The 24923-nt window shown below is 37.3% G+C and overlaps 1 protein-coding gene across 11 annotated transcripts in view; it reads left to right on the top strand.

Annotated features, from left to right (window-relative positions):
* The window catches only part of CC2D2B (coiled-coil and C2 domain containing 2B), a 70324-nt gene that overhangs the window by 35710 nt on the left and 9691 nt on the right, over window positions 1-24923 (top strand). For 7 of the 11 annotated variants that reach the window (XM_042459251.1, XM_042459250.1, XM_042459255.1 and 4 more), the window contains 14 exons: window positions 336-539; window positions 5628-5720; window positions 7910-8004; window positions 9405-9575; window positions 12814-12916; window positions 17136-17245; window positions 18067-18163; window positions 19277-19375; window positions 19753-19935; window positions 20060-20263; window positions 20504-20593; window positions 22071-22184; window positions 22805-22939; window positions 24590-24712. In XM_042459251.1, the coding sequence (XP_042315185.1) occupies window positions 336-539; window positions 5628-5720; window positions 7910-8004; window positions 9405-9575; window positions 12814-12916; window positions 17136-17245; window positions 18067-18163; window positions 19277-19375; window positions 19753-19935; window positions 20060-20263; window positions 20504-20593; window positions 22071-22184; window positions 22805-22939; window positions 24590-24712 (1821 nt within the window). Of the gene's footprint in view, window positions 1-335; window positions 540-4720; window positions 4797-5627; window positions 5721-7909; window positions 8005-9404; window positions 9576-12813; window positions 12917-17135; window positions 17246-18066; window positions 18164-19276; window positions 19376-19752; window positions 19936-20059; window positions 20264-20503; window positions 20594-20769; window positions 20821-22070; window positions 22185-22804; window positions 22940-24589; window positions 24713-24923 lie in introns of those variants that run through there. The other 4 variants (XM_042459259.1, XM_042459260.1, XM_042459254.1 and 1 more) reach the window with 4 other exon arrangements.

The following is a 24923-nucleotide window of genomic DNA, read 5'->3' on the forward strand; positions in this document are numbered from 1 at the left end:
AACTCAGGCTTGCATCCTTCCGAGGTCACTAAAATGAGTACCCAGATTGTTGGAGGCAATTAGGTTAGATGTACATTTGACATAGATTTTATTCAGTACCTGATCCAGATCTGCAAGATCTATTCAACAGTCTTTTCTGCTGTGCCAAAGATTGGTGATTTTCACTCTTACTGTAATGGTTGTACTTTCTCATCTTTAACGTGCAAGGAGAGAGATATAACAATTGAAATAGTATTCAAAATAATAAAGTTTTTAGGGTTTATATAACAATATTTATTTGCTATAGTTAACTGATCAGCTGCATATTCTTATTTATATTTTCCATTTTCTAACAGTATGCAAAATCTCAAGAACAAAGTGATTCTAAATATTTTCGTCTTGAACAGCTGCAGGAAGAATTTAACTTTGCCACCACAGAAGACATTAAAAATTGCAAACGTTTTCAGCTGTTGCAGCTGAGAAGCTTAGGACAGTTAGACTACTACTGTTTTCAGCAAATTCCTCTTTATGACAGAGAGATACCAGACACAGTCTTCCAGGTATTTCATTTGAACAGTAAACCTTGGCCTTCAGTTTTACATAGTACTTGAATGTATTTTTATTTACCTTCATTCTGCTTTATCCTAAGCATGTGACATATAATATAGATCTGCCAGACGTAATGCTATATAGTTCATACTAATTTCCTAACTACAGTTGGCAATACTGTTGATATATTTTAAGGTTATTTTTTTCCCCAAAATTAAAGTATACTTTTGTCCTAGTTTTCTTCCAAGAATTTCAAGTATATATATAAAAACTAATATAAGAACAGGCATCCTGGATCAGACCAAAGACAAATTAACCCCCCCTTTTTTTTGGGTAGTCTCTGTGAGTCACACAAACTCTGATACCTATGCAAAGCCTTTTATGGATTCTTATAGAACTGAGGAGTTTTTAGTTGGAACCCTGACTATGTTGTCCTACACACATGCTTGGGCATGCCAGTTACTCCCCAGTTCCTTTTCATCCACCATGCAAATGTAGTTCTAGTAAGTGTTTACTCAGCTTTATTTCTCCTCTTCAAATCTGAATGTTTCTCTCTCTTTTTCATCATCTACCCTTTGTTATCCACTACATGTTCTTCATCATTGTCAATACTGAATTATCTGCTATTTTTTGTCATCTTTTTGTCCATATTGGTACTGTATACATTGCATCTGTGACTAGTGATGTAGGTTTATGTCTTTATTTTTCCCGTCCTTGGAGTGAGGAAATATTATTTGTCTTGCTGTGGAGAATGAGATATTTCAGCTTGGTTGCCCCTCACAGACAAGCAAACCATTCCTGACAAATCTTTGAAAAATGAGGACTACAAAACACTCAGCTGGCTTTCCCTCCATAACTTTTCTTTTGATTAGTGGTGTGAACCAGAATACTTGGTTTGCAGTGTCTAACAAAGAAGGATGGCCTGTGTTTATCTTTAAAATGGAATTTTCACTCCCACTCCCCACATTGCCTTGACTGAGTCTCACACTTAAATTGAATGACTGAAGCACTGTTACTTTTATTACTTAAACAAAAACAACAACATTGTCCTGAACATCAAATTTCTAACTGAAGTGTCTGTCCTGTTGCTTCTTTTGCAAATGAAATGTTTGCAAATTCTCATCCCTCAATGCAGCAGGTGACAAATTTCAAATCTTGAGCCAAGTATGAAGAAAACCAAAAATCCCATATGTTCAATGAACAGCAATGAGCTTTCCTTACATCCTTGTATATGGTTTTATGCTTTACCTCTGTGGAAGAACTGTAGAGCAATGAGATAACCACTCTCTTTGCTTTTACTGTCTAGGAGAGGATATATTTACATCTGCTGCTTTTGTCAGGGGTTTAAAAACTGTGCCTAGGATTTCTCACTTCAGGGTCCATGCTTAGGAGCAAGCTCTGGAACAAGCAGATCAGATGGCAAAAATAATTCCTTGAGTACTGTCCCTTATTTCAAACCTCAGCACTCGCAAGAAAAGTGGATCAATAGATACAGAAAATGGCTTAATTTTTGGCATGTTCCTCATCAGTACCAATAGCAGCGTTTTACTCTGTACTGATTTTGGGATCAGCCCGGTTTGAAAAGGTAGCTTTGCTTCATGACAGATTTTCCACTACACGTCCACCAGTGAAGGATCCACTGATCCATACACAGTTGAGCTCCATCCCAGTGCTTTTTCAACATAAGTCTTCTTCTCTTGTTACCCAAGGAAAATCATTGTCAGATCCATTGGAATGAAAGAAGGATAAGAATATGTTGCATTGTTGAATTGACTCCATTCAAAATAATTTGCAAGAGAGAAAAAGAAAGAAAACGAAAAGCAGATTTCTTTCACAGCACCAGTTACTTCTTGCACTTCTGTTTCTACTGATATTTGAATGGGTCACCTCTCAGTAGAGCAGCCAGTACAACATACTGAAGTATAATTTTCAGATCTCACTATGCAAACACATACAGTATGTGGGATCTCTTTTGGCCAACCTCAGTTTGTGAGTGACTATCTCATGAACAACAACAAATCATATGAAATATGTGGGTGGTCCTGTTTGTAAGGGGAAATAATTGAGAAATCACCAACACTACCTGAAATCAATCAATACATCGAGTAAGCATAGTTTTTCCTTGTCATGATGTCCTCCTAGCTTCACTCCTCCTTCTTTTGTGTCCAAGCCTGCTCTTTATACGATAATTTCTGCATACAAATTTAACAGATAGATTCAGCCTTGCCTGACCTTTGCCAATTGGGAACTATTCAGTTTCTCTATACTCTGTTCTGACAGGAGCCTCTTGTCCTAAGTGCAAATTTCTCATCAGAACTATCAGATGTGATGGCACTCCCATGTCTCTAAGGGTTTATAGACTTTCATGATCTATGCAGTTGAAGGCTTTGCTATAGTCTATAAAGCACATGCTGATCTTCTTTTGGAATTCTTTGGTGTGCTCTATTAGCCATCATATATTTGCAATGTGGTCCCTAGTACCTCTTCCTTTTCCTGCTTGTACCTCTGGGATTTCTCTCTCTGTGTATGGTTGGAGTCTGCTGCAGAATTTTCAGCATAATTTTGCTGCAGTCTTTTGTGTCTCCTTTTTTGTGGATGGGGATATATATTGATCATTTCCATTCTGCTGGCCACCTTTTTGGTTTCCATATTAGTTATGGATTTTGTTGCTTCTGTCTGTGTGTATTGTAGCAGTTCAATTGGAGTATTATTTGGGTTTAAAACACACTATTGTAGGTTTTTCTCTAATTTAAAACAAAGAATATTTAACAATGTGAATTGTTTTGTTATGAAATAGACTCTCTCTCTCTCTCTCTCTCTCTCTCTCTCTCTCTCTCTCTGTGTGTGTGTTAGGCTGGAATATCACCTGTTCCTGGTGATTTATTTTCTCCAAGTTCTGTTACTGCAGCTTTCACTTCGGTTTTAGAATTTTGGCTTCATCTTCATATGGTTCTTCGTTCCATGTATCTTTCATTTTCTCATGTCTTTTATATAACATTCAATGTCTTTTTATTTCTTCCTGGGCTTGAAGTATGTTCTTTCTATTGTGAAATAGCATCCTGGACCTTGGTTTGAACTTCCCTTTGATTTCTTGGAATTTTGTGGAAGAGATCACTCAGTCTTCCTTTTCTGTTGTTGTTTTCTATTTCTCTGAATATTATATGTTGTATATATACATTATATGTTACAAGTTATATGTACCCCGTTTTTTTCTCCTTCTGTTTTGAGTATTGTCATTTTGGCTTGTATTAATTGTAATAATTTTGGCCTCCAGTTTTAGATGGGGCCTGGATACAATTCTATGGGAGTTCTGGTCTTTGCACCTGTCAGACCTAGTTAGCAGTCTCCTTATGGGAGCTTCAGGCAGACTAAATGGGGGCATGCCCAGTTTGGGGACCAGTGGCACCACACTGCATCTAGGTGACATGTGAACTACACAGACCAGAGGTACCCTGAAGATAGACTGGATTAGTTGGATTCTATGGATTGGCAGTTGGGTTGACTGATGCCTGAAACTAGACCCATACTGGAGTCAATCCTCTTCAGCTGTACCCAATAAAGTAGCGATTTTTTTTTCTGTCAAAAAACTGCTGCCATAAGGAGAAATTCAGTCACTACTGAGTCAGCAATATATTTCAAAATACACACAACACTGCCATTTTCCAACCTTTAATGCATTTCCTAATGTGTGCTTTTCTAATAAAGTCCTGCCCCATAAGATAAAAGATCATCAGTTATTTTAGTTCCATGATAAGATATTTAAAAAAATAAGAATTTATTTTAAACAGCAAGCAAAAAGTGGTGTGATAGCTCAGTACAGTATATGAATAGAAAAAGAACACTTGGCCTATGCTGTGGTGATTTCAAGACGGGCTGAAAGCTGACCACAGTTTTAATAGCATAACAGGTTTTTATCTCACCTCACTTTAACTGTATTTAATACCCCCCTTGATGAAGATTACTGGAGAATTTTAAAGCTTGCTCACTATTTTGCTTTATCTGAGGAGCTTATCATGTGTATTATTAAACCATCTTACCACTATCCGGTTTAAGGGTTAATTCGGGCAGCACCCTGATCTTATCACACACTTTTTACTGCTGAAATTGCCACCTGAATACAGCACGAGTCCATCCCCGCTTGCAGAGCCGCTCAGGCAGCCATTTTATTACATTGGAAAACTCCTGGATTCGAAAACAGCCCGGAGGAGCAGCTCTGCAAGTGGCAATGGTCCCAGGATGTACTTGGTTGGCAATTTCAGCAGTAAAAAGTGTGTGATAAGATTAGGGTGCCTGAATTAACCCTTAAACCGGATAGAATTAAGCCGGTTTAATAATACATGCAATAGGCTTCTGAACTGGTTTTAAGTAAGGTTTTGCCCATCAGCAGACTGAAGGATTTTTCTTATGGGCCAACATGGCTTTTGTTTGCTTTTTTCCTGTCCTGGGAAAGTTCTATATCTTGTTGAAATCTGGTCTGTTCAGTTTTTGCCCTTAAAGAAGTAATGTAAGGGTTTATTAATGGTAGGCCAGATATTTTGGTGGATAGTAAACACTTGAATAATAGTTGGGCCCTCAAAAAAGTAAACTCCTAAAATGTACATAGGAAAATCAGGACATAAATTATATAACAAATCACATAGAAAGTACTTATTTGAAGCTCTGAGAATCTCCAATATGTGGAGCATAATTGTTAGTAACTTAGATACAGTGGTACCTCGGGATACGAAATACCCAGGTTACGAAATTTTCGGGATACGAAAAAATCCCATAGGGAATTATTGTTTCGGGTTACGAATGTTTTTTCGGGTTACGAAAAAACTTTTGGTGCTTTTTTCGGCTTTTTCGCACGGAATCGCGGCTTTTCCCCATTAGCGCCTATGGCAATTCGGCTTACGAAGGCTTTTCGGGTTACGAAAGCGGCCGCGTTACGAATTAATTTCGTAACCCGAGGCACCACTGTACTGTCTTTTTGTCTGGCTGAACAGTCATGTAAAGATTAATATTTAATTTATTAAAATAACCTAATTGCTATTTCAGGAAAATGGAAGTAAATTAAGTAAGGAAATGTTTATGATATATGTGCCTAATTCTCATTTCAGCAATATGGAAGTCAGTTAGAAAAGGACATGTTGATGACAGACGTGGATCCTATTTCTGCACAAAGGAATAGTTCTATCAGCTTCATTAGCATGGTACGATACTTTTCATAAATGTAATATTATAAAAGAAAGGGCTACAAAACTACCTGTTGTGCTGGAAATACATCTCTATATTATTTCAATTTGTATTGGATTCAAGGACTGTTGTTTCCTACTGAGTCTCATGTGGTGGCCTTTCCCTGTTGTATGGCTGTCGCAGATGACATTGCTGTATCAATAACAGTTGTTTTGGTTTCCTAATGGGTTAAGCTACAAGTCTAAACATAAAATATAATTATTTCGGCATAGAGCTCTGTAGATAGAGAACATTTCCAGACAGAGGGCTCCTCTCATGAGCAATAAGAAGGCATTGTTCCTTCTTTTTAAAAAATCCTTAACAGATTTTTCTCAGAAAAAAAGAGAGAAATGCTGGTGGGGAAAGAAGAGAGGATTATGAGTGGTGGACAAAGTTGTGTGAAGCCCTTGTAAAATTTTGTGAATGGGACAGGACAACATAAAGAAAGTTTCATCTGGAACTGCCTAGAGAATAGAAACAGGTAGAAAAGATGACAAATTGGTTGCCTGCTTTAATCTCAAGATTCAGACAGCATATGAGCAATTGTATCTATAAGAGCATAATTAGCAATCTAGATGCAACCACCTGATTATTTCAGATGTATTTCTTTAAACCTAGTACCTTACTTTCAATTATTTCAAGATCAAATAATTACCCCATCTTATATTTTGAATAATATGTTACATGATTTTTTAAAAATGATTTTGTTTGTTTTGCCCCAGTGTGCATTTGCAATCTGTCTTATTCCTAGGACGTGTAATCTACCATATATACATCACTATAAATTGATCTCATGTATGAATCAATGACAAGTTTTTGGGCCAAAATTAATGGATTATGATATGACCCATGCATACATAAATTGAGGGTAAAACTTAGAGACACATAATAAAGGATGGAAAAAATGGCGTGAAGAACAACAATGCCAAAGAACTTACAAAAGTCTGGCAGGCATTACTGTGTTCAACCTAAAGGGTGGATGGATGGATGAAAGAGTAAGAGGGTGCTTCTTTTAGGTGCTCCGAGGAGGGATTAAGCTGTCACCTTTCACCAGGGAATGGTTCCTTTTTAATAAGAGTTAAAGTACAATACTTACACTGACCTCATGCTAAGAATGTAAATCTGTGGAAACTTCCTTCTCAAAGGAAGCAATGAATAATTTTAGAAATTTTCTTCCCTCTGTGAGAGTCTTCAACAACTGTGCAATTTTTGAAGACTGTTCATAGTACAGAAATTATTCACACATGTGGTATTTTGTACTTAAAATAGCATTTTCTGAGCACAGAATATTATTTTCTGCATACAAAATGTTGTTTTTCTGTACCAAACAACCATGTATGAATGTTGCACAGACTACAAAGAACTACAAAAATGAGTTCAGGATTCTTCTTATCAGGGTTTCCTGACATTGAGAAGCATGTTATTGATCATTTAAAAATATTTTTGAATATTCTTTCCATTCCTACTTCACACAGTGCTGTTTATGTGATGTAGGCAGATGTAGGCTCTGGTGCCATAATGGATATAGCATCATACCTGAGGGCTGGACTAATGTTACACTAAATAGGTTTTTTGTCCTTCAGTGCTAGATTGTTCTTTCACAAATACTCAGTCCTAGATCACAAATAGTCTTGTGTAGATCCAGGATTATAGTGTTAGGTGTAAAGTGCTTTACCAATTTGGCCCACACTGATGTGCAATCCAGATGAAGCAGCATGCATGGCCTCACTTTTCTTATCTGAGTAAGTAAAAGTACCCCTGTTGGAGTGACTGGGAATATTTTTCTCAATTCCACTATAAGATGCAGGACTCTGGATACAATATGTTTTAGTTAAAGCCTCTTCCCCTGGGCCATGTTCCCAGTCCATATTCCTTGCATGATATTTGTTATTTGTGAAGGAAACCTCTTGTAGTCAGGCAGATTATATATTTAACATAAGTTTTAATTTGTCACTTAGATGCTAACATTTTTTTCCTCTTTGAATTCTGAGACAAAAGTGTTGCTTAGCAGTCTGTGATGCTTTCAGCAGTCTCTGGTCAAAAATGTTGATTGTATGGTTGTTTTCAGTGTATTGAGAAGAAATGCCCCAAATAATCTTTATCTCTGTGTATCCAAACCCATGAGAATTTAGTTTTAAATTACATTTATTAAATACATTTTTTACAGATGAGAAAGCAAATTAGAAAACGAATCGTGACCATTTGGCACAAATATAATTTATCAGATATTGTTAATGATTATGAAGAAATTATATCTATGAGGTACATATTTATAAACTGGCTTTGTTTAAATTGGGTTGAAATGAGTAAGCTTAAAATATATATTTTAATAGTTGGTATTAAAATGATGTATTATGTATTATATGGTGACACTAGCAAGAATCTGTTTTGCACAAAAATGGAAAAATGAAACTTGTCCAACAATTGATGATTGGTTAATGAAACTGTACGAAGGAATAGAGATAGATAGACTTACACAAGCTATGAGAGATAGATCTAAGAAGCAAGTGACAGAAGAGTGGGGAGAGGTTATCAAGTTCTTAAAGCAGAGATGAGGTAAAGTACCAGTAATAAACTTGGAATGAAGAAAACCTAGACTGAGATCAATAAAGATCTGAATAAGTTGAAAGAATTATGGGTAGTTGGATCCACAAGGAAAAGAGGTAGATGTAAGAAAGACAAGTAGGTACAACAATAGACAGCAAATTGGCAGGAAGGAAGTCAGTATGAATGAGATTATATGTTTTTGAAATAGAAGATGAAATAGAGTAGAGAAGAGTTGAAAGGGGGGGAGTAGAATAAACTGGTTTAAGTAAGTGTGAATGGTAAGTGTAAGTAGGGAGATAGAAAAGACGAGATGAAGAAGGAGGAGAGAGGGAGCAAATGTAAGAAAGAACTTGGGAAGGTTTAAAGTGGATGGAATGTATGTAAGTAAGGGTAGTGAAGAAAGAAAGGGAGAAAGAAGAAGACTCTTCTCTTAATTTTCTTAATACTCATAATTTAAATTGTGATAAAATGATCGCATGATTGGCATGTATAAATGTATATGCATGTTTGTTGATAATTTTAACAATAAAGATTTTTCTTAAAAATATTTTTAATAGTTGGTAATATCAAATTTTGCAAATCTTTTTATTACAAGATGTGAGAAGGTAGGAAACCACTAAAGGACATTTACACTACTAAAAATTGAGATCTCCTAATTCTAAAAAAGATACAGTATTTTTAAAAAGGGATGTGATGGCTCAGCAGTCAAGACGCTGACTCTGATGATTGCAAGATTGTCAGGCTGGCAATTCAAGGCCCAAGCGCTGCATGATGGAGTGAGCTACCATCACTAGTCCCAGCTTCTGCCAACCTAGCAGTTCAAAAGCATGCAAAAGTGCAAGTAAATAAATAGGTACCACTTTTGTGGGAAAGTACAACATTCTATGCAGGCATGCTGGCCACATGATCACAGAGTCATCTTTGACAACACTGGCTCTTCAGCTTACTAATGAAGATGGGCTCCGTCCCAATAGTCAGTCACAACTAGACAGTCTTGTCAAGGGAAAACCTTTACCTTTAGCTTTATATTTTAAAAACTACATAAATGAGTTTACACTTTTGTCATATTAGCAAATACGACTGTGATATAAATTACTTCTGTATTTACTTTTTAGCCAATTGAGTGATGCAATTTTCAAGCTAGGTGAACGCAGAAGACATTTGAAGCCACAAAGGAAAGAGAGACGGAAGGTTCCAGCACAGGCTATTTCTGATGGTGATGTTAAGCTTCTCATCAGAATATTGAGAGCATATAATATTCCTACAAGAAAAGTGCTGGAAATTAAGTAGGTATAGAATTCAAAGTCTGTAAATGCTGTAGTTATCTGCATTCTCCTGCATTGTACCTGTGACATGCAAGAAACTATGCAGAGATTTCAAAGCCTCTGTGCTTTACATTATGAGATTTTTAAGAGTTAAAGAGGTAAACATATTACTTCATTTCTAGAATGAAGAAATGGAGTGTAAGAAAAGTGTTATAATCATTTACATAAATATTTCCAGCTACAAAAGGTAACTACAAGATCACTGAATGAAAGACATAATATGATTTACTGGTCAAACTAGAAGGAAATGTTTTACAATGTTTTACAGGTTGAGTCTCCCTTATATGGAATTACGAAATTAAAATATTCCAGAATCCAAAACTGTCCACACGGGTGGTTAAGATAGTGACATCTTTGCTTTCTTTGTTTCATGAACAAAATTGTTTAAAATATTAGATATAAAATCACCATCAGGTTTTGGATATGAGGCATATATGAAACATAAATGAATTTTATGTTTAGACTTGGATTCCATCTCCAAGATATCTCATTATGTATATACAGATATTCCAAAATTTAAAAAACTTCAAAATCCAAAACACTTCTGGTTCCATGCATTTCAGATAAGGGAGACTCAGGCCTATTATGAATATGAAGCATTATTAATAGAATCATGGGATATACATATATCTTAAAGATAGTGCATGCTTTACTGTAGCCTCTAACCATCAACACATTGTTAGCATTCTGATCTATTTTTATCGAAAGCTGAACTGCTATGAGATTATTTCAGTGTGTAGATATACATATAGAAAAGTATTTTAAAAGTGTGCATGTTTACCATAATGGCCTCTAAAATTTAATCAAATTCTTTTCCAAAATCAAATGTTTAATGCATGGTGAAACAAAGAAGAAGTAAAGTGCCTTTATGAATGTATGCCCTTTCAAACTTATTACTATGTAAATAATTTGGCTTAAATTGTACAATGTAGGTTGTATGAAGACAGAGCCTCTTTTCAGAGAAATCTAAGTAATATTTAACAACAGTGGTTGACACAGGGAAAAAAATTACAAACTATGTACAGTCCTACTTACTTGAAGAGAACTACATTATTTTGTTAAAAATCTCTTTGAACAGATGTATTATTCATGATTTTGCTTAAACAGTCAGGCACAAATAAAACTATTAACTATAATTGCTCCTACACTTAGAATGAGGACACGGGATTCCATATCTGGAATAAATAAAGGGCCACAACTATTGATTTACTGAGTGTATTAGGGAGCAAGTACATCAACCTCAGTTTTAAAGATACCCTGCACAATTCAAGCACCTGCCAGGAGAAAAGTGTCTGCTTCTTCTGGTCAGCCTCTTTTGTGCAACTGCACACTGGCTTAGATATAGATCCTTGCTCCTTGTTGCCATCCTTTTCACTTTGCTAATGAGGCCTCTGGGGGCATCCTCACTTCCAAGCATTTGAGCCTCTGGGATAAAAAGACTCCGCGTGTCCATAATTGGCTTTCATCTCCACTTTCCTTGAACTTTGGTGAACTTCTGAAAACTAGCCGTCTCTAAAATTCTCTGGAGTTGCTGGTTGGACTTCTTTGGAATTGTTTTACACAATGTTTTACACAATGCTGCTGGCATTACAAGAGTGATGACTAATTCTGCACATCACATGAACACTATCAGAACTGGCTCTTGCTGCTCCCTTGTCAGTACTTTGAGAAAACTCCAGACTCCCTTTACGTACTGTAGTATTGATCTTTGCCAACAATACTCCTGATGCTGCTAGGGCAGTGATGGAGAACCTTTTACAGACCGAGTGCCCAAACTGCAACCTGGGCCCCACTTATTTATTGCAAAGTGCCACATCCCTCTGGCTTTCTAGTAAGAAACTCTGGCAAACTCTGTCCTAGGGCAATAGCATGTGTGCCCACAGAGAGGGCTCTGAGTGCCACCTCTGGCACGTGTGCCATAGGTTCGCCATCACTGTGCTAGGGTGTTGTATTGCTGTGTGGTAGTGTGATTTCTAATGACACTGACAACAACTGAGTTACAGTGGTTCCCAAACTGTGTCCTTTAAGAGATTTTAGACTTCAGCTCCCAGAAGCCTCAGCCATGTTGGCCCATAGTTTAGGATTCTGGGAGCTGAAGTCCAAAATCCATTAAAAGAGGATAGTTTGGGGACCATTGCAAGAGATATGAGAGTCTTGTTTCAGGCACACAGCAGAGGCGTAACCTTCTACCCACCTCGTGTTAACTTCCTATCCTTCTCCCATGGGTTATGAGTAACACAGTACAATGGGCCTTTGGTACCTGCTGGGAATTGGTTCCAGGACTACCTCAGGGATACCAAAAGCCATGGATGCTCAAGTCCCATTATAATAAAATGGTGTCCCTTATATAAAAGGACAAAATCAAGGTTTGCTTTTGAGAATTTTGGTGAATTTTTGGGAGGATATTTTCAAGCCTTGGAGGGTTGAATCTGTGAATGCAGAATCTAAATACAGAGAACTAACTGTATGTTTATTTGCAAATCTCTGACATAGTAATGTTTAATGAGTTGCTGTTTGGGGCTTGTAATGAAGGAAGAAATTATTTTTTGAAAGTAGTTCTCCAGGCTCTGGATTTTACACCATGTAAGTGATTCCACTACATGGCACAATCTGTTTTAAAATGTCAATACTGGAATTTGGGGCAATTGGGACATCTTTTTGAGACATCATTTTAAAATAAATGGAGAATGTATTGTGAAATAGTCTCTGTAACTGGGGTTTGGATAACAGACGCACATCTTCTTGTTCAGGATAACAATGTATATGTGTTGCTTATTTGGCATCTAAAAGTCAGTAGCAGATTTTTTTTAACAAGATAAGTAAGCTACAGTTTAGGTACTGAGTTTATGAGAGGCCTCTAATTAAAAAACAAACAAAACAAAGTACTAATTTCCAGGTTTTACATAAGTAGCAGTACAATGAAAAGCTGGCTGCCTACCAGTAAAGTCTGTTCCTATAATCAACCTTTTTCTTTCTTTGAGTCATGAAACTGCCATGTCAAAGCACAGCTCAGTTTTCAGGGGTCTCTTCAGTGGCCCTCTACCACTGCAAACCTGAATTATTTTTTCTGATGCCTTGCTGTTGCATTATCAGTTAATCAGTTATGTCTGCATGAAAATAAATGGACAAGAAATTATGGAGTGTTTTCATGAGAGAAGCTAGCTAAAATATGTGTGCCATTCTTATTTAATATCTCAAGGGGTGCAGTCGCTCATTCCTCATCTTATTTACTGAATCGTATGTCTCGAGGCAGACATGTTTTCTCAGGAAACTCAGCCTTTACAGTTGATCTTCTCAGTGAGGTAATTATTTTATAATATTTTTTATTTAAAATTCAGACATGCCTCTTCGCTGTATAGACATGAAATATGTGAGCAAAGCGATAATATACGGTATTCATATACAATATTTCATCTACTATCTAAAAGTTTAAAGTTTAAACAAAAGTCACATTTTGTCATCAGCTATATTCTTTACATCAGCATCTTGGATATTTGAATATTATTCAGTTGGTAGATTTTGATATTTACAAGGGAAGCAGTGTCTTCTGGGAAGGAGTTTACTTAGTAATGTTATTTAGGGTATGGAAGTTCTTCCAATAGCTTTAGGAAAATAATCTGTGATCTTCAGGCTGAGACTGGATATTATGGTACAATGTCTGGCCTAATCTTTGGTTGTTTCTGTGTCTTTCCCTGAACCTGATAAAGAATTCTAGAGATGTCATTTGTAGAGGAATAAGAGGCTTCTATTTTTTAAAAAAGAAATTGTGACACATCATTATAACAGGGCTGGCACTATTTCCTTGATAGTTTTCTATGTTTATGATTTCCTCCGTGTTGCAACAGCATTAAAATATGCAAGCCCCTGCAGCAAGAAAAATTTGCCACTTGATTTCGCTGGTTATATGAAATTACCCTAAACGATTTTGTGGAAGAATCCCTACTGTCTAGATTTTGACTTCTCTGTCCCGGTTTTGGTTTCAACGTAGTGATATTTCAGCTTTTTGTCTTGGTTTGTCCATGACTACTATGTGTCTTGTGATTTCGGTGTTGTTTGATTCTTGGATTGACTTTGGATCGGTAATATGGCATCCCAATCCATGTCCTCCAAAAGGTGCGATGAGTGTGGAGCAAAATCCCATGGCAAGACAAACACTCTTATTGTTTGCTCTGCCTGGGTGAGGAGCACATCATGCAGACCTGCAGGGCTTTTACCCCTCAGGTGAAGAAAAATGGACTCTTCCACCTTCAGTCATTGTTGTATGAGAGGGCCTTGAAATCTCATGTGCCCCCGACTACTTTGGTCTCTATCCTTCTGCTGTCTGCATCTCGTAAGAGACCTTCTACTACAGAGTCTGGCCATCATGAAGACATTGCTCGCTCGGGCTCCTTGAAGTCAAGCCATGAGACATCATCAGCTATGCATAGGACTGATTCTGCATAGGACCGATTTCTGTTTCTGAGGGAGAATTGGTGGACTCTTACATGGAGGTCTCCTTCTCCCAGACCTTCCTCACTGTCATGCCCAGCCTGGCTGAGGACTCAGGAGAGGGCTCAGACCCTGAGCCTGGCCCTAGCTCTGCCCTGACAGTACCAGCAGAGTCTGTGGCCCCAGAATATAATCAGGAGCCAAACCTCCAAGCAGCAGAGCCTTCTGGAAATGTGGGCATTGAGGAGGAGGAGGACAATATACCTACCTACAGTCAGAGGAGATCTGAAAGGATGTTCCTCCAGTGGTCTCAGAGGCATTGTATGAAATGCTGAGCAATTGAGGATCAGCTGTACTTGTGAGAACTGATGATAAAAACCTATCTTCTTCAGGATTATGTCTATGAGGTCCATAAGGGTCTGCAAGGTTCTCCAACAGGTTCGGTTATCTTCCAGCCAGCGCCATCTAAGGCTTTGTCCTCACAGCACTCCAAGTAAAAAGCCCCTTCTGTCCCCGGTGTCATGAATCCTTGGCGGACAGGCCATTACCACTGGTCCCTCGCTCTCCAATACCATCTCCTGACTCGGATTCTTCATCAAGATGAATCAGTGTCCCTCGGATGCTGTCGTTGTCCACGAGTCAGAATAGATTAATGTATGATGCTTCCCTCAGGATGGGGTCCGACAGTGTAGAAATGTGTGTAGTGAGCCAGGAAGTCATTATCCTTGGTCAATGCATAGCTGAGGGACTGTAGTTTAGGGATGAACTCCAACTCCAATCCACAGACAAAGGATTTTGAATTTGAATTGACATTCTCACATACCAATGGCATATACAGTATATATCTGTCCCTGGTTCCCACTCCACTAAATGCATCCGAGGAAGTAGACTGTAGTCTACTAAATCTCATGCTGCCAACTTCTTTCTTTCAGTTAGTCTCAAAGGTGCTAAAAGATCACTCTACATACTGTTTGTGCATTAGAAAGAGGTTGTGTTATATGTATTAGTGTGTGAGAATTTTTCCCAAAAGCATTTTCTGTTAATTAAACCAAAAGCTGAATTAAAATCCACAAAGACCACATAACAGTTTCATCTAGCATGGTTCAAGCTTTTGTGGGTTAAGTATATGAACACAAAGCATTGCTCAAGTGTTCTCTTGCCATGCCAAAATCCAACCTGTCATTCCAGTAGTTGTAGTTTGGTGTGGGATACTCAGAATTCTCTGATGAAGAATTTTAGTGCTGTAGTTTTAGATGGGCACCTCGATGGAACCATTGCAGTTATCCACATTCATGCAGTGTGAATATGCCTCCGGGACAATTAAATTTAAATATTTTAGAAGAGAAGGGATTTACCTGTTGTCAAACTTATGAGTAAACATTTTCCTGAGATGATCCTGGAGTGCAGTCAGGAAGTCCTGTTTGGAACAGGTTTTCCTTGCTAGCTTTGGCAATGAAAGGTGCCCTTTAAAAACTATTGCCATGTAGTAACGGAGATTTGGGCTTCTAGAAGAAGCTTAGAGACATGTGAATGTAAGTGCATCATGTCCCACAATTTTACCTTATCCCTTAGTCTTGTAGCTAAAGCTTAATCAAGCTGTTGTGTGAATTGTCTGGCCATATTTTTTACATTTCTCCCCCCACCCCCACCCTTTAACATGTTTTTCCTCCTTAACATGGTTTTTAACTTTTTAATTCCTGCATTCCCTGTAAGTCCAACTCATATTATGTGGTCTGAGATTTTTCAAAGAGTCTGGCTAGACTGAATGAGGTTTCAGAAAATCTACAATTTCTTAGTAACTTACATGACTTCCATATTGCCTTCTATAATTTTGCTCTGTCAGAAATGGCTCAGGACTTCGTGTCTATCATAACAATCATGTGCCTATCTCAAGTGCATGTGAGCCCACTCAGGACATCATTTTCTGTGCTGGCTAATCTGAGAGTGTAGGACCTGCCTATAAGTTCTATTGTTATGGACAGATGACTACCTGGTGGGGTTTAGTTTTGCTGGGACTCAGAATGTTTGCAGTAGTGGGGGACTGATTACTCCAGGCTGATGGATTCAGATGGCTTCCTGATGCTCTTTAATATTTTCCTATTGTCTGAGAAGATAATTCTGCCAAAACTCTAGTTGACCTCCAGAATGAGGCAATGCCTAGGGGTCATGTACTTGGTCACTCTTGGGCGCCCCCTCTCATGGAATGGAACCAATCTTGCTCCCTGGTTTTCCAGCTTTCTAGTAGCAATGAAACAAGTGAAATGGTTAGATGACTTTGGTGGAAAACTCAGACTGAGTCTAATTGAACGCAGGTTGGAACCCACATACAGGCCTATTCTATGGCACTGTAGGTAGCAAAAGCGTTATTTTTCTCTGCCACCATTGCATCTGCAAAAATCCATCTAGCAGAGCTGTTTTGAGTGAGCAGGGATATTTTACAACACTGGCTCATAAGAGGAAAATCCAGACCATTCAATAGTCCACTATGAACTTTCCCAGTATTTTGCACATAAACTAATTTGGATCTGTTCTGACTTGAATACTATATACAGATCTAACAGATGTCAGTTTGGATTCTGCTTGTACAATTATATTGAATACTTTTCCATTTGCACAGCTGGAGGATGTGAACGAGATTCTTGGAGATGTAGGAGCTACAACATGTATGTCAGACTCTTGATCTCCCTACCTTATTAATAATCCAGAAGGGGACTGTCTGCGTGGAGTGTTCATTGCTTTACTAAAACAAGTCAGAATTGTATCATGCCTAAAGGAGACAGTTATATGACCACTGTTGAAAAGCCATGCCTAGATCTAAAGTGAAGATTTTTTTTTTGTTTGTTTCAAAAGACCTTTAGGAAGCTCATGGGGAAAGAGCTTTTAACAATATGCAGTATTGTTTCTCTTTGCTGTTTTTAAATGGGTAGACTTTTAAAATGTTTTTAATTTTATTTCTGTATGATACAAAATTTATCTGTATCTGTTTTAAGTTTTGTGAGCTTCCCCGAGCTCCAGTTCTAAATAAAGTTCATGATAAATTTGAAAATGAGATAAAAATATTATAAATTATGCACAGCATATATTTTGTTTTAGGTTTCTGTCCACCCTTTTGTAGAAATAACTTTCCAAAACACAGTGTATCAGACAAGCACTGCAGATGGCTCCCACCCATGTTGGAATGAAGAACTTCAAGTTGATTTTACGTAAGTTGTCTGTATCTTTATCTGAATCCTGAAGCTTGATTTTTCTGCAGTCACAGTTTTGTAACACTGATGTCTGTTCTGTTTCCTTGGGCATTTAAAATAAATTGATTCTGTTACATGTACTATAATGGATAGGTTACAGGAGGTAACAGCCCTTATCATTTGTTGTTTGGGTTATAGGAATGAATAATCTGACTATAATTACAGGGATTGCTGTACAGGGAATTTGAGGACTGTTATAATTAAGGGTAAATCTAATTGAACACTATGATGCTTCCTTCTGATTAGACATTCATAAGACAACACTGTAAATATCAGCCTTTGAGCTTTCTTGGTTCCTGCTGCCTGAATGGAAGTAGTTTTGACCATTCAGGGAAGTGGGTGAGATTTACAGAGTCTCTCTGTGTTGAGCATGTCACACACATTCCCAACTGCTCCGGGCAGAACCTTCCAAAATGCCTTGTGAAAAGTGCTGGAAAATGCAACCAGAGGAGGCTTTTATATAGTTGTCATTCTACCTGAGATGGACAGGGGCAAAAGACAACATTACCTCCCTCTTGTAACCTTCTGCTTTGCCTCTAAGATGAACTGTATTCTGTTGTTTTTTTCCTTACTAAAGAAGCATTTTAAGGAGGAAAAGATGGAAAAGGCAGTGCACAATGCATTTTGACTAGTAGTACTAAGAAGCATCCATCTGAATCACCATTAAGTAACTTCATTATTAAAATAGCCTTTGTTGTCTATTTACAGATTTATTACTTTCAAAACAGAAGAAAGCATTTTTTATAAATATGATTTACAATATTTATTCTTTGTTTCAGTTCTCCAGGACATGATTATACTTTCATAGGACTATCTAAAATAAAAGAGGACATAAATATTAATATTTTTGATGAATTTGTAATTGAAAAACATGAGGTAAATTTCTATGCATTAGGAAAAACTTTATTGTAATGGTAAGAACTATTCAACAGTAGATTCTATCAATTTATAGGCTTTTAAAAGGCTTTTCTTCTAAATGTATAAGAAATCTGAATTTATAAGAATATTCCTGAGTGAAAGAAGCTGACAAGCAGTTTTGTTTTCATTTCTAAGCAATGGAAGGTGCATGAGTGAGGTTCATCTGTTGCAGTGTTACATTCCAACATTTCAAATCATTCATTTTAAGGAAATAAGGTGCTATTATTTTTGTGCACTGAATTCAGCATAATTTATGTTAAACTCCTGTAGATAAGAGCTTGTTTGTAGGAAAGCATCTAATATAAAAAGAAACCCTGTGCTAACCTGTTTGAAATTTTCCCAGTTATTAAATATTCTGCCCTCTTTCTGGTTTAAATATTACTTCTTATTTCAGTTCTTTTTGAACTGTGACTTAATTTATGCTATTAAAATTACCACTTTTTTAATGTGAGGAGGGCAATATTAATGGGAAATATGCATATCCAGAAATGTACATCTTCTGCTTATCTTTATATTATGTACCCTTGTGAATTTGTAATGTAAGCCCTATGCAGACTGGCACTTTGTGCCAGCCTGAGGGCAGTTAGGGTGCAGTGTCCACACACTGGATGCCCTAACCCCACTGCAAGGATGCCATTTTGGTGCATGCTGGTCCACATGGCATGCACCATCATGACACGCCCCTATGGGGTTGCCTTACACATGGTGCAGCACCAAAGGGACGTCATAAAGCCATACTGCTGTGGCTATGGTGCCCGTTGGAGGGGGCAAAAAGGAGCCGCTTTTTGTGGCTCCTTTTTGCGTTCTCCAAAGGCCAGATGTGGACCATGGTGTGAGGTTGCCATGGCCCCAATCCGGCCAGTAAATAGCCCCTTAGATATCTAGGAAAATACTTTGAGTCTGATAAACACTTTAAATTTGCTTAGTAGAAATGTTTCAAACTGGGTAGTTACGACAAAATGTGATTTGATTTGATCAGTTGTGGATCTGTTAGTATGTAAAATGCATACACACACATATGTACGTACATCTAAAATACAATTGATTGGCTCAAATTATGTGTTTCATTAGGATGCTTGTCCAAAAAGCTGCAGCGGTCACTCCTATGTAAGGAAGAATTGGCTTGGATCAGTTACATTTCCTTTCTCTGCTCTCCTGGAACAATCAAAGGTAATAAACAAGAAGAAATATGATTTTAAAGATTTGGAGATCTTTAAAATCTAACAATCCTCTGGAAGAACTTCTGAACGTTTCTTCTGCTCTCCTTCTGTAGCCTCTTCACCTACTGAAAGCTAGGTTTCCCAGTCTTTTAGAGATGTTTCTGGGGCTGCACAGCAGCCTACAGTGGTGGGGAAAACTGGCCCTTTCTAGTTCTTCTGGATTCTGCCATTCTGACAGGCAAAGTCCTTTGTAACTTCAATATAATCCCAAATAATATATTGGTTTTAAAATAGCTAGATTGTAATGCAGTTATCATGTTAGTTTTGGGGATTTTGTCCTTATTACTTGCCTTTATTTGAATGAGTCTATTGATAATTTGTTCACAGATATGTGGTACTTTTCAAGTAAACACACCACCAGTTCTTCTTGGGTATACTTGGAGTAAAACATATGTACCTCCTATAGAAGACTGTTATAGGCAAAACTTGAAAGAATATACTTTTTTAACCATCTTTGCCACTATTGAACCTCAGTTATCTTCTGCTGAAAATAACCTGGAATCAGATAAGGTTGGTTTATATACTTTCCCTATTGAATAAATGCAATAATTCTAAATGGGTATCTTAATCTATATTTAGAAAATTTATACTTAGAAAATTAAAAAATATTATCTCAGTTCTAAGTGTGTTTTAGCTTGTAGATCATGAAGATGAAACACTACTGCAAAGAGCAAATATTTTTAAGCAAGCATGTAAAATGATGTTTCCAAAGAGAAGAATAATAACTTCAGTTTTTGACAATCAAGGAAGAAATATTTTAGTAACAAAATATATTACACCTCTGAATCCACCACAAGTATTACTTGATATGTGTCCTGATGATCCCAACTCAGCTTCTGTAAGTATGGAATGTTTATCACAGAATATAAAATTTCAGATTTAAGTAACATTTTCTTTGATGTACTTTGAGTAAACTTTCCTTCTGTATTTTCTGGAATGCCAACTAGAAATAGTTGCTAAATGAAACAAAAATGATTGTCATGGTTTTTGTTTTATGTTTTTAATAACTTCAGGTGTACTCATGTCTGTGCAATTTTCTAACATACATTCCTGGGATAGACTTTTATTTATTTTGCAGGACTTTGTATCACGATTTGTATCTTTAATTCCTTGCATATCAGACACTGTGGATGAAAATGATGATGTGGATATATGGATGACATCAGAGGTAGTGCAATATTTTAAAGTTTTACTGCTCTGCCTTTTTAAAAACAACGTTACTATGTTTACATTAACTGCATTTGTGAACTATCCTAAAAATGCTTGTTTTGAAGAGTGGAGTATAAATTTGTTAAACAAGCAATTCAATAAAGCAAAATATCAGCTGCAGTTCTATCTCCCTAGATCCCTTTGAAATTCCATGAAATCTGAGGAGCAGATTTATAAGAAAAGTTATTTATGGAACCAAGAAAGAGAGACCCACCCCCCCCCCCCCCCCCCCGGCAGGTGCCAGGGAAAGAATCAACCCATGGCACCCATGGATCCATGCATACCAGGAAAGAATTCCCCCACAGCCCCCATGACCCCCCCCCCGTGGAAACCCACGCAAAGTGACAGTGCACAGAAGCTGTCAACGTTTTTAAATACAAACACACGCTGCACCATGCCCCCAAAGGACCCCCCCCCCGGACTTCCCTGATCTCTAGTCCACAGAGAAATGGGAATCGATTCACTGGCAGAAGTGGAAAACAGCTGCACGGTGATTTAAAGGGACCACTTTGACAGTGCAGGAAATTTGAAATCACAAAGAGCCCCATGGAACCGTGAACACTGACAGGGAAAAAAGAATGCTTGGCAAGACCTTTGGGTATGTTTCAGCTCTCTGCCCACTCTCTGCTCATTGCCCCTCCCTTCTGGGTGCCCTGAATGTGATGTCAGCAGCGCATTCACATTTTTGGCAACCTGCATCTTTTCAAAAGATGCGATTAAAGATCCATATTCAAAAAAACTCATTCAGGCGGGTTTGTGTCAATTCACCCTGAATGCACCCGCAGGTGTAATCAACTCAAATGTGAATGTGGCACCTATAACCCAGTTTTCAAACCAGGTTAAACTGTAGTGTGAATGAGGCCTCTGTTTCTTTGTCTATTACTTCATCACACATAAATGGATATTGGATTTTTATCAAAATTGGGTGAAGATGTTTAAAGTGATCTGATTTGACATACAGACTATGTGATGTACACAAAATCCGCCTTTGTGGGACCTCAGAGGCACTCAAATTATTTTTTCCTTGATACAGTATAGTATTTAGTGGCTGATTATGAGAGGCATGCTCTCTTCAGAGCAATTGAGATTGATGGGCAACATGAGGAATCTTTGGGCCCCCAAAGAAGTAGGTAGTCATCTTTAAAAGCAGTTGAAAATGAACTATCATTTATGATGTTTAACTAGTCACCTGAGCAGTGCTGCATATTATAGGACCAAATAAATAAATTTTTCATTATGCTAAAAGAATAGTTGATTGCTTTAATATGAGAGCATTTGTTTTGTTATTTGAACTTAATATTTTATTAATATATGGCTGCTCAAGGAGCCTAGCAGTTTCTGATTATTTTCATGGTAATGTCACTGTAGCATCTTTTTATGGGATGATAAAAATACACAGCTGCTTTTTAAAATGTATGATCTTACATTTCTTGCAGCACTGCATCAAATGGGGTGTTTGCAATAAAGAAGAACATGCAGTGCTTCTGTGTAACTACCTTCTGTATATTGGGAAGAAAGCCTGGGTACTATTGGGGACATCTGTGTTAGAAGTAAGTCTATCAAAACATTTGTATCCCCTTTTGTACAATTCTTCACAAAAATAAAAAGTAGCATAATGGATGGAATGATATAAAATAAATAGGCATTGTCCTAACAAGAAAAGTGTTGTAAACTACTTTAATAGCTCTAATACTTGTAGACTTTCCTTCTTAAATTCTAGGTGCAAGAAACTCCATCACAGAAATAAAAGAAAATTGTTTTAGTATAAATTATTTCATTTCCCTTTTAATTAAATGAACATTTTATTTTTCCTGTCAAACGTGTGATTTGCATTGTTGTTATTTTTATAACTGTATTATTGTGTGAAGAGGTATCCCCCAGCTCAGTTCATGAGCTACCCATGTGTGATACTGAAGATAATTACACACACACACACACACACACCATACTATCCTTTTTTTAAAAGCTTGTTTTAAGTTTTCACTGTCTTCTAACACATAATAAAATATCCACTCAGGTGAATGAGATATGTGAAAAAGTTATTCCTTCCTTCCTTCCTTCCTTCCTTCCTTCCTTCCTTCACTAAACAGTCAAGAAGTATAAAGAATAAATAGTTTCTCTTTTTTTGGAAGAGAATAAAAACTATTGATTTCTATTCTTGCTAATATAGGGAAAGGTAGCCTATGTAGCAGCACAAGAAAATGGATATTTTTTCCTATGGAATCCTCTGAGTAGCCAGTGCTACAAGCAGTTTGATGCATTTTGTCCCCTACAGAGTGTTGATTGTTTGATCAATTGTGAAAATGTAAGTATTTATGATTAAATAGACTGAGAAGACCTACCACATTTACATGATCCTTAGTTCGCCATGCAGTCAAGAGTTGAATGGCTTGGGTTTGGGATAAAAAAACAACTATAAAAACTGAAGATTTGCGGTGTGCCTTTAATATTTATTTTCTTTACAGTTACATAAGCACAATGTCAGGAAGGCAAATATGCAGCCTGCTCCCAATTCCCAGAGAGCAACTTTTCAGTCATCTGACTACACCAGCATGTTCTAGTTTCTGGTTAGAAAGATCTCAGATATCATTTAGACATCAGTTTCTTTTAGTTAGAAAGAATATCTCATACACCACTCTCTCTCTCTGTGTATGTGTTTTAACAGCCACAGACGTTTAGCTTTTCTCTACCATGTCAGCTGCAAAAATGTCATTTTCTACAGGCTTCAATAGGTATCAAACTTTTAAAGCTTGAGAGTGATCTCCATGTGGTGACATTAGGAGAAATCTTCTCCTAACATTAATGAAAGGTAATGGGTCATTCTAGATGGTATCATTCAAACTACACAATTGTAACACTTTGATATCACTTTAATTGTCTTGGCTGATGGAATCTGGGGAATTTATAGTTGTCTTGGCTGATGGAATCTGGGGAATTTATAGTTTCTTGAGATGTTTAGAATATTTTGCCAGAGAGTTCTACAGCCTCACCAAACTATAAATCCCAGGATTCTGTGGGATGTAGCCATGGCAGTTAATTTTGTAATGCTATAATTATGTAGCATGAAAGAGACAGGCAATAACTATTAACAAGGTCGTCAGTCAGTATTTAGAGATAATTTACTGAGCGTGTGGTTGCTGAGTCCTCAACCCAGCGCTTCCAGGAGCAGCACAGTGCTCTGACCAGCCTCATAGTCAGCAAGTGAGTTTCCCTGGGTTCTTCCAGATTAGCGGTAAGAGCCTTTTGTTTTCTAGAACCCTCTGATGGGACTATTCCATGAATGAAGTATCACTATGAAAAAAGCATTCTCTCTTGTAGCCATCCATCTCATCCTCTCTGGTGGAGGTGGGCAAAGGAGTACTTCAAAAAATTAGGGAAGCGGGTAAATATAGTAAGAGCTATTTATTCAGGTTATAGCCAGCATTTATTCATGTTGAAGATGGTTGGTCCAGGATATAGTTGCAGAGTCACTTCTACTCTGAAGGATTGTGGATGCATGAATATGTCCAGTTTGTCTCCTCCTCTCACTAACCAGTGGGTATTTACTATGAAGTCTAATTCTGGATTGGTAGAATCCACACCCTCATGTTATGCTGTCCTTGGCCTATAGAGTACCAGGTTTCTCAATGGAAGAGATTATTTTGTTTATTCTGCTTTTTCTTACTTGATTATGAGATGTGAAGCAGGAGTGCCTAAGTGGCCAATTAGTTTGACATTATGTAATTTCCTTGGTGGTGATGGTTGTATAACCCACATTATGCGGATTCCTGTGCTCTACCACTCAAGAAAAAGAGTTCACAACAAGTACCCATCATTTTCTTTTTATTTTTGTAAACAATTTCTCTCATATCCCCCTCCCCCCAATTTTCATAATGTTAGGACATGGTTAGAATATCTTTGTTGTAATGTTACTTTTTCACAATGATTGCATACTGTGTACTAATATATTTCATAGGTCTGGTTCAACGTACAGCAAAACAGTTCGCCTATGTGTATCAGTTTTGACATTTCAAAGGAATGCTTCTGGAAACAAATGCTTCCAGTTATTTCTCAGGATTTTAAAACACAAACTGTACAGGTAAGTATTTCAAAATGTGTCTCCATGTTAAAATATGGCAGAAAGAACTAGAATGAATTGGGAATGTTTTTGTACTTTCCAGGAAAAAAAAGTTACTTGAAAGGGTTAATAGCAGGAAGGGTGAGATAAGCCAAAGTGAGGGAAAAGGTCAAAATATTCAAAGTCATCTTAGTTCAGGGTAGGAACAGACTTACATGTAAGTGATTAAATA

Source organism: Sceloporus undulatus, chromosome 3 (genome assembly GCF_019175285.1).
Source record: "Sceloporus undulatus isolate JIND9_A2432 ecotype Alabama chromosome 3, SceUnd_v1.1, whole genome shotgun sequence".
NCBI lineage: Eukaryota > Metazoa > Chordata > Lepidosauria > Squamata > Phrynosomatidae > Sceloporus > Sceloporus undulatus.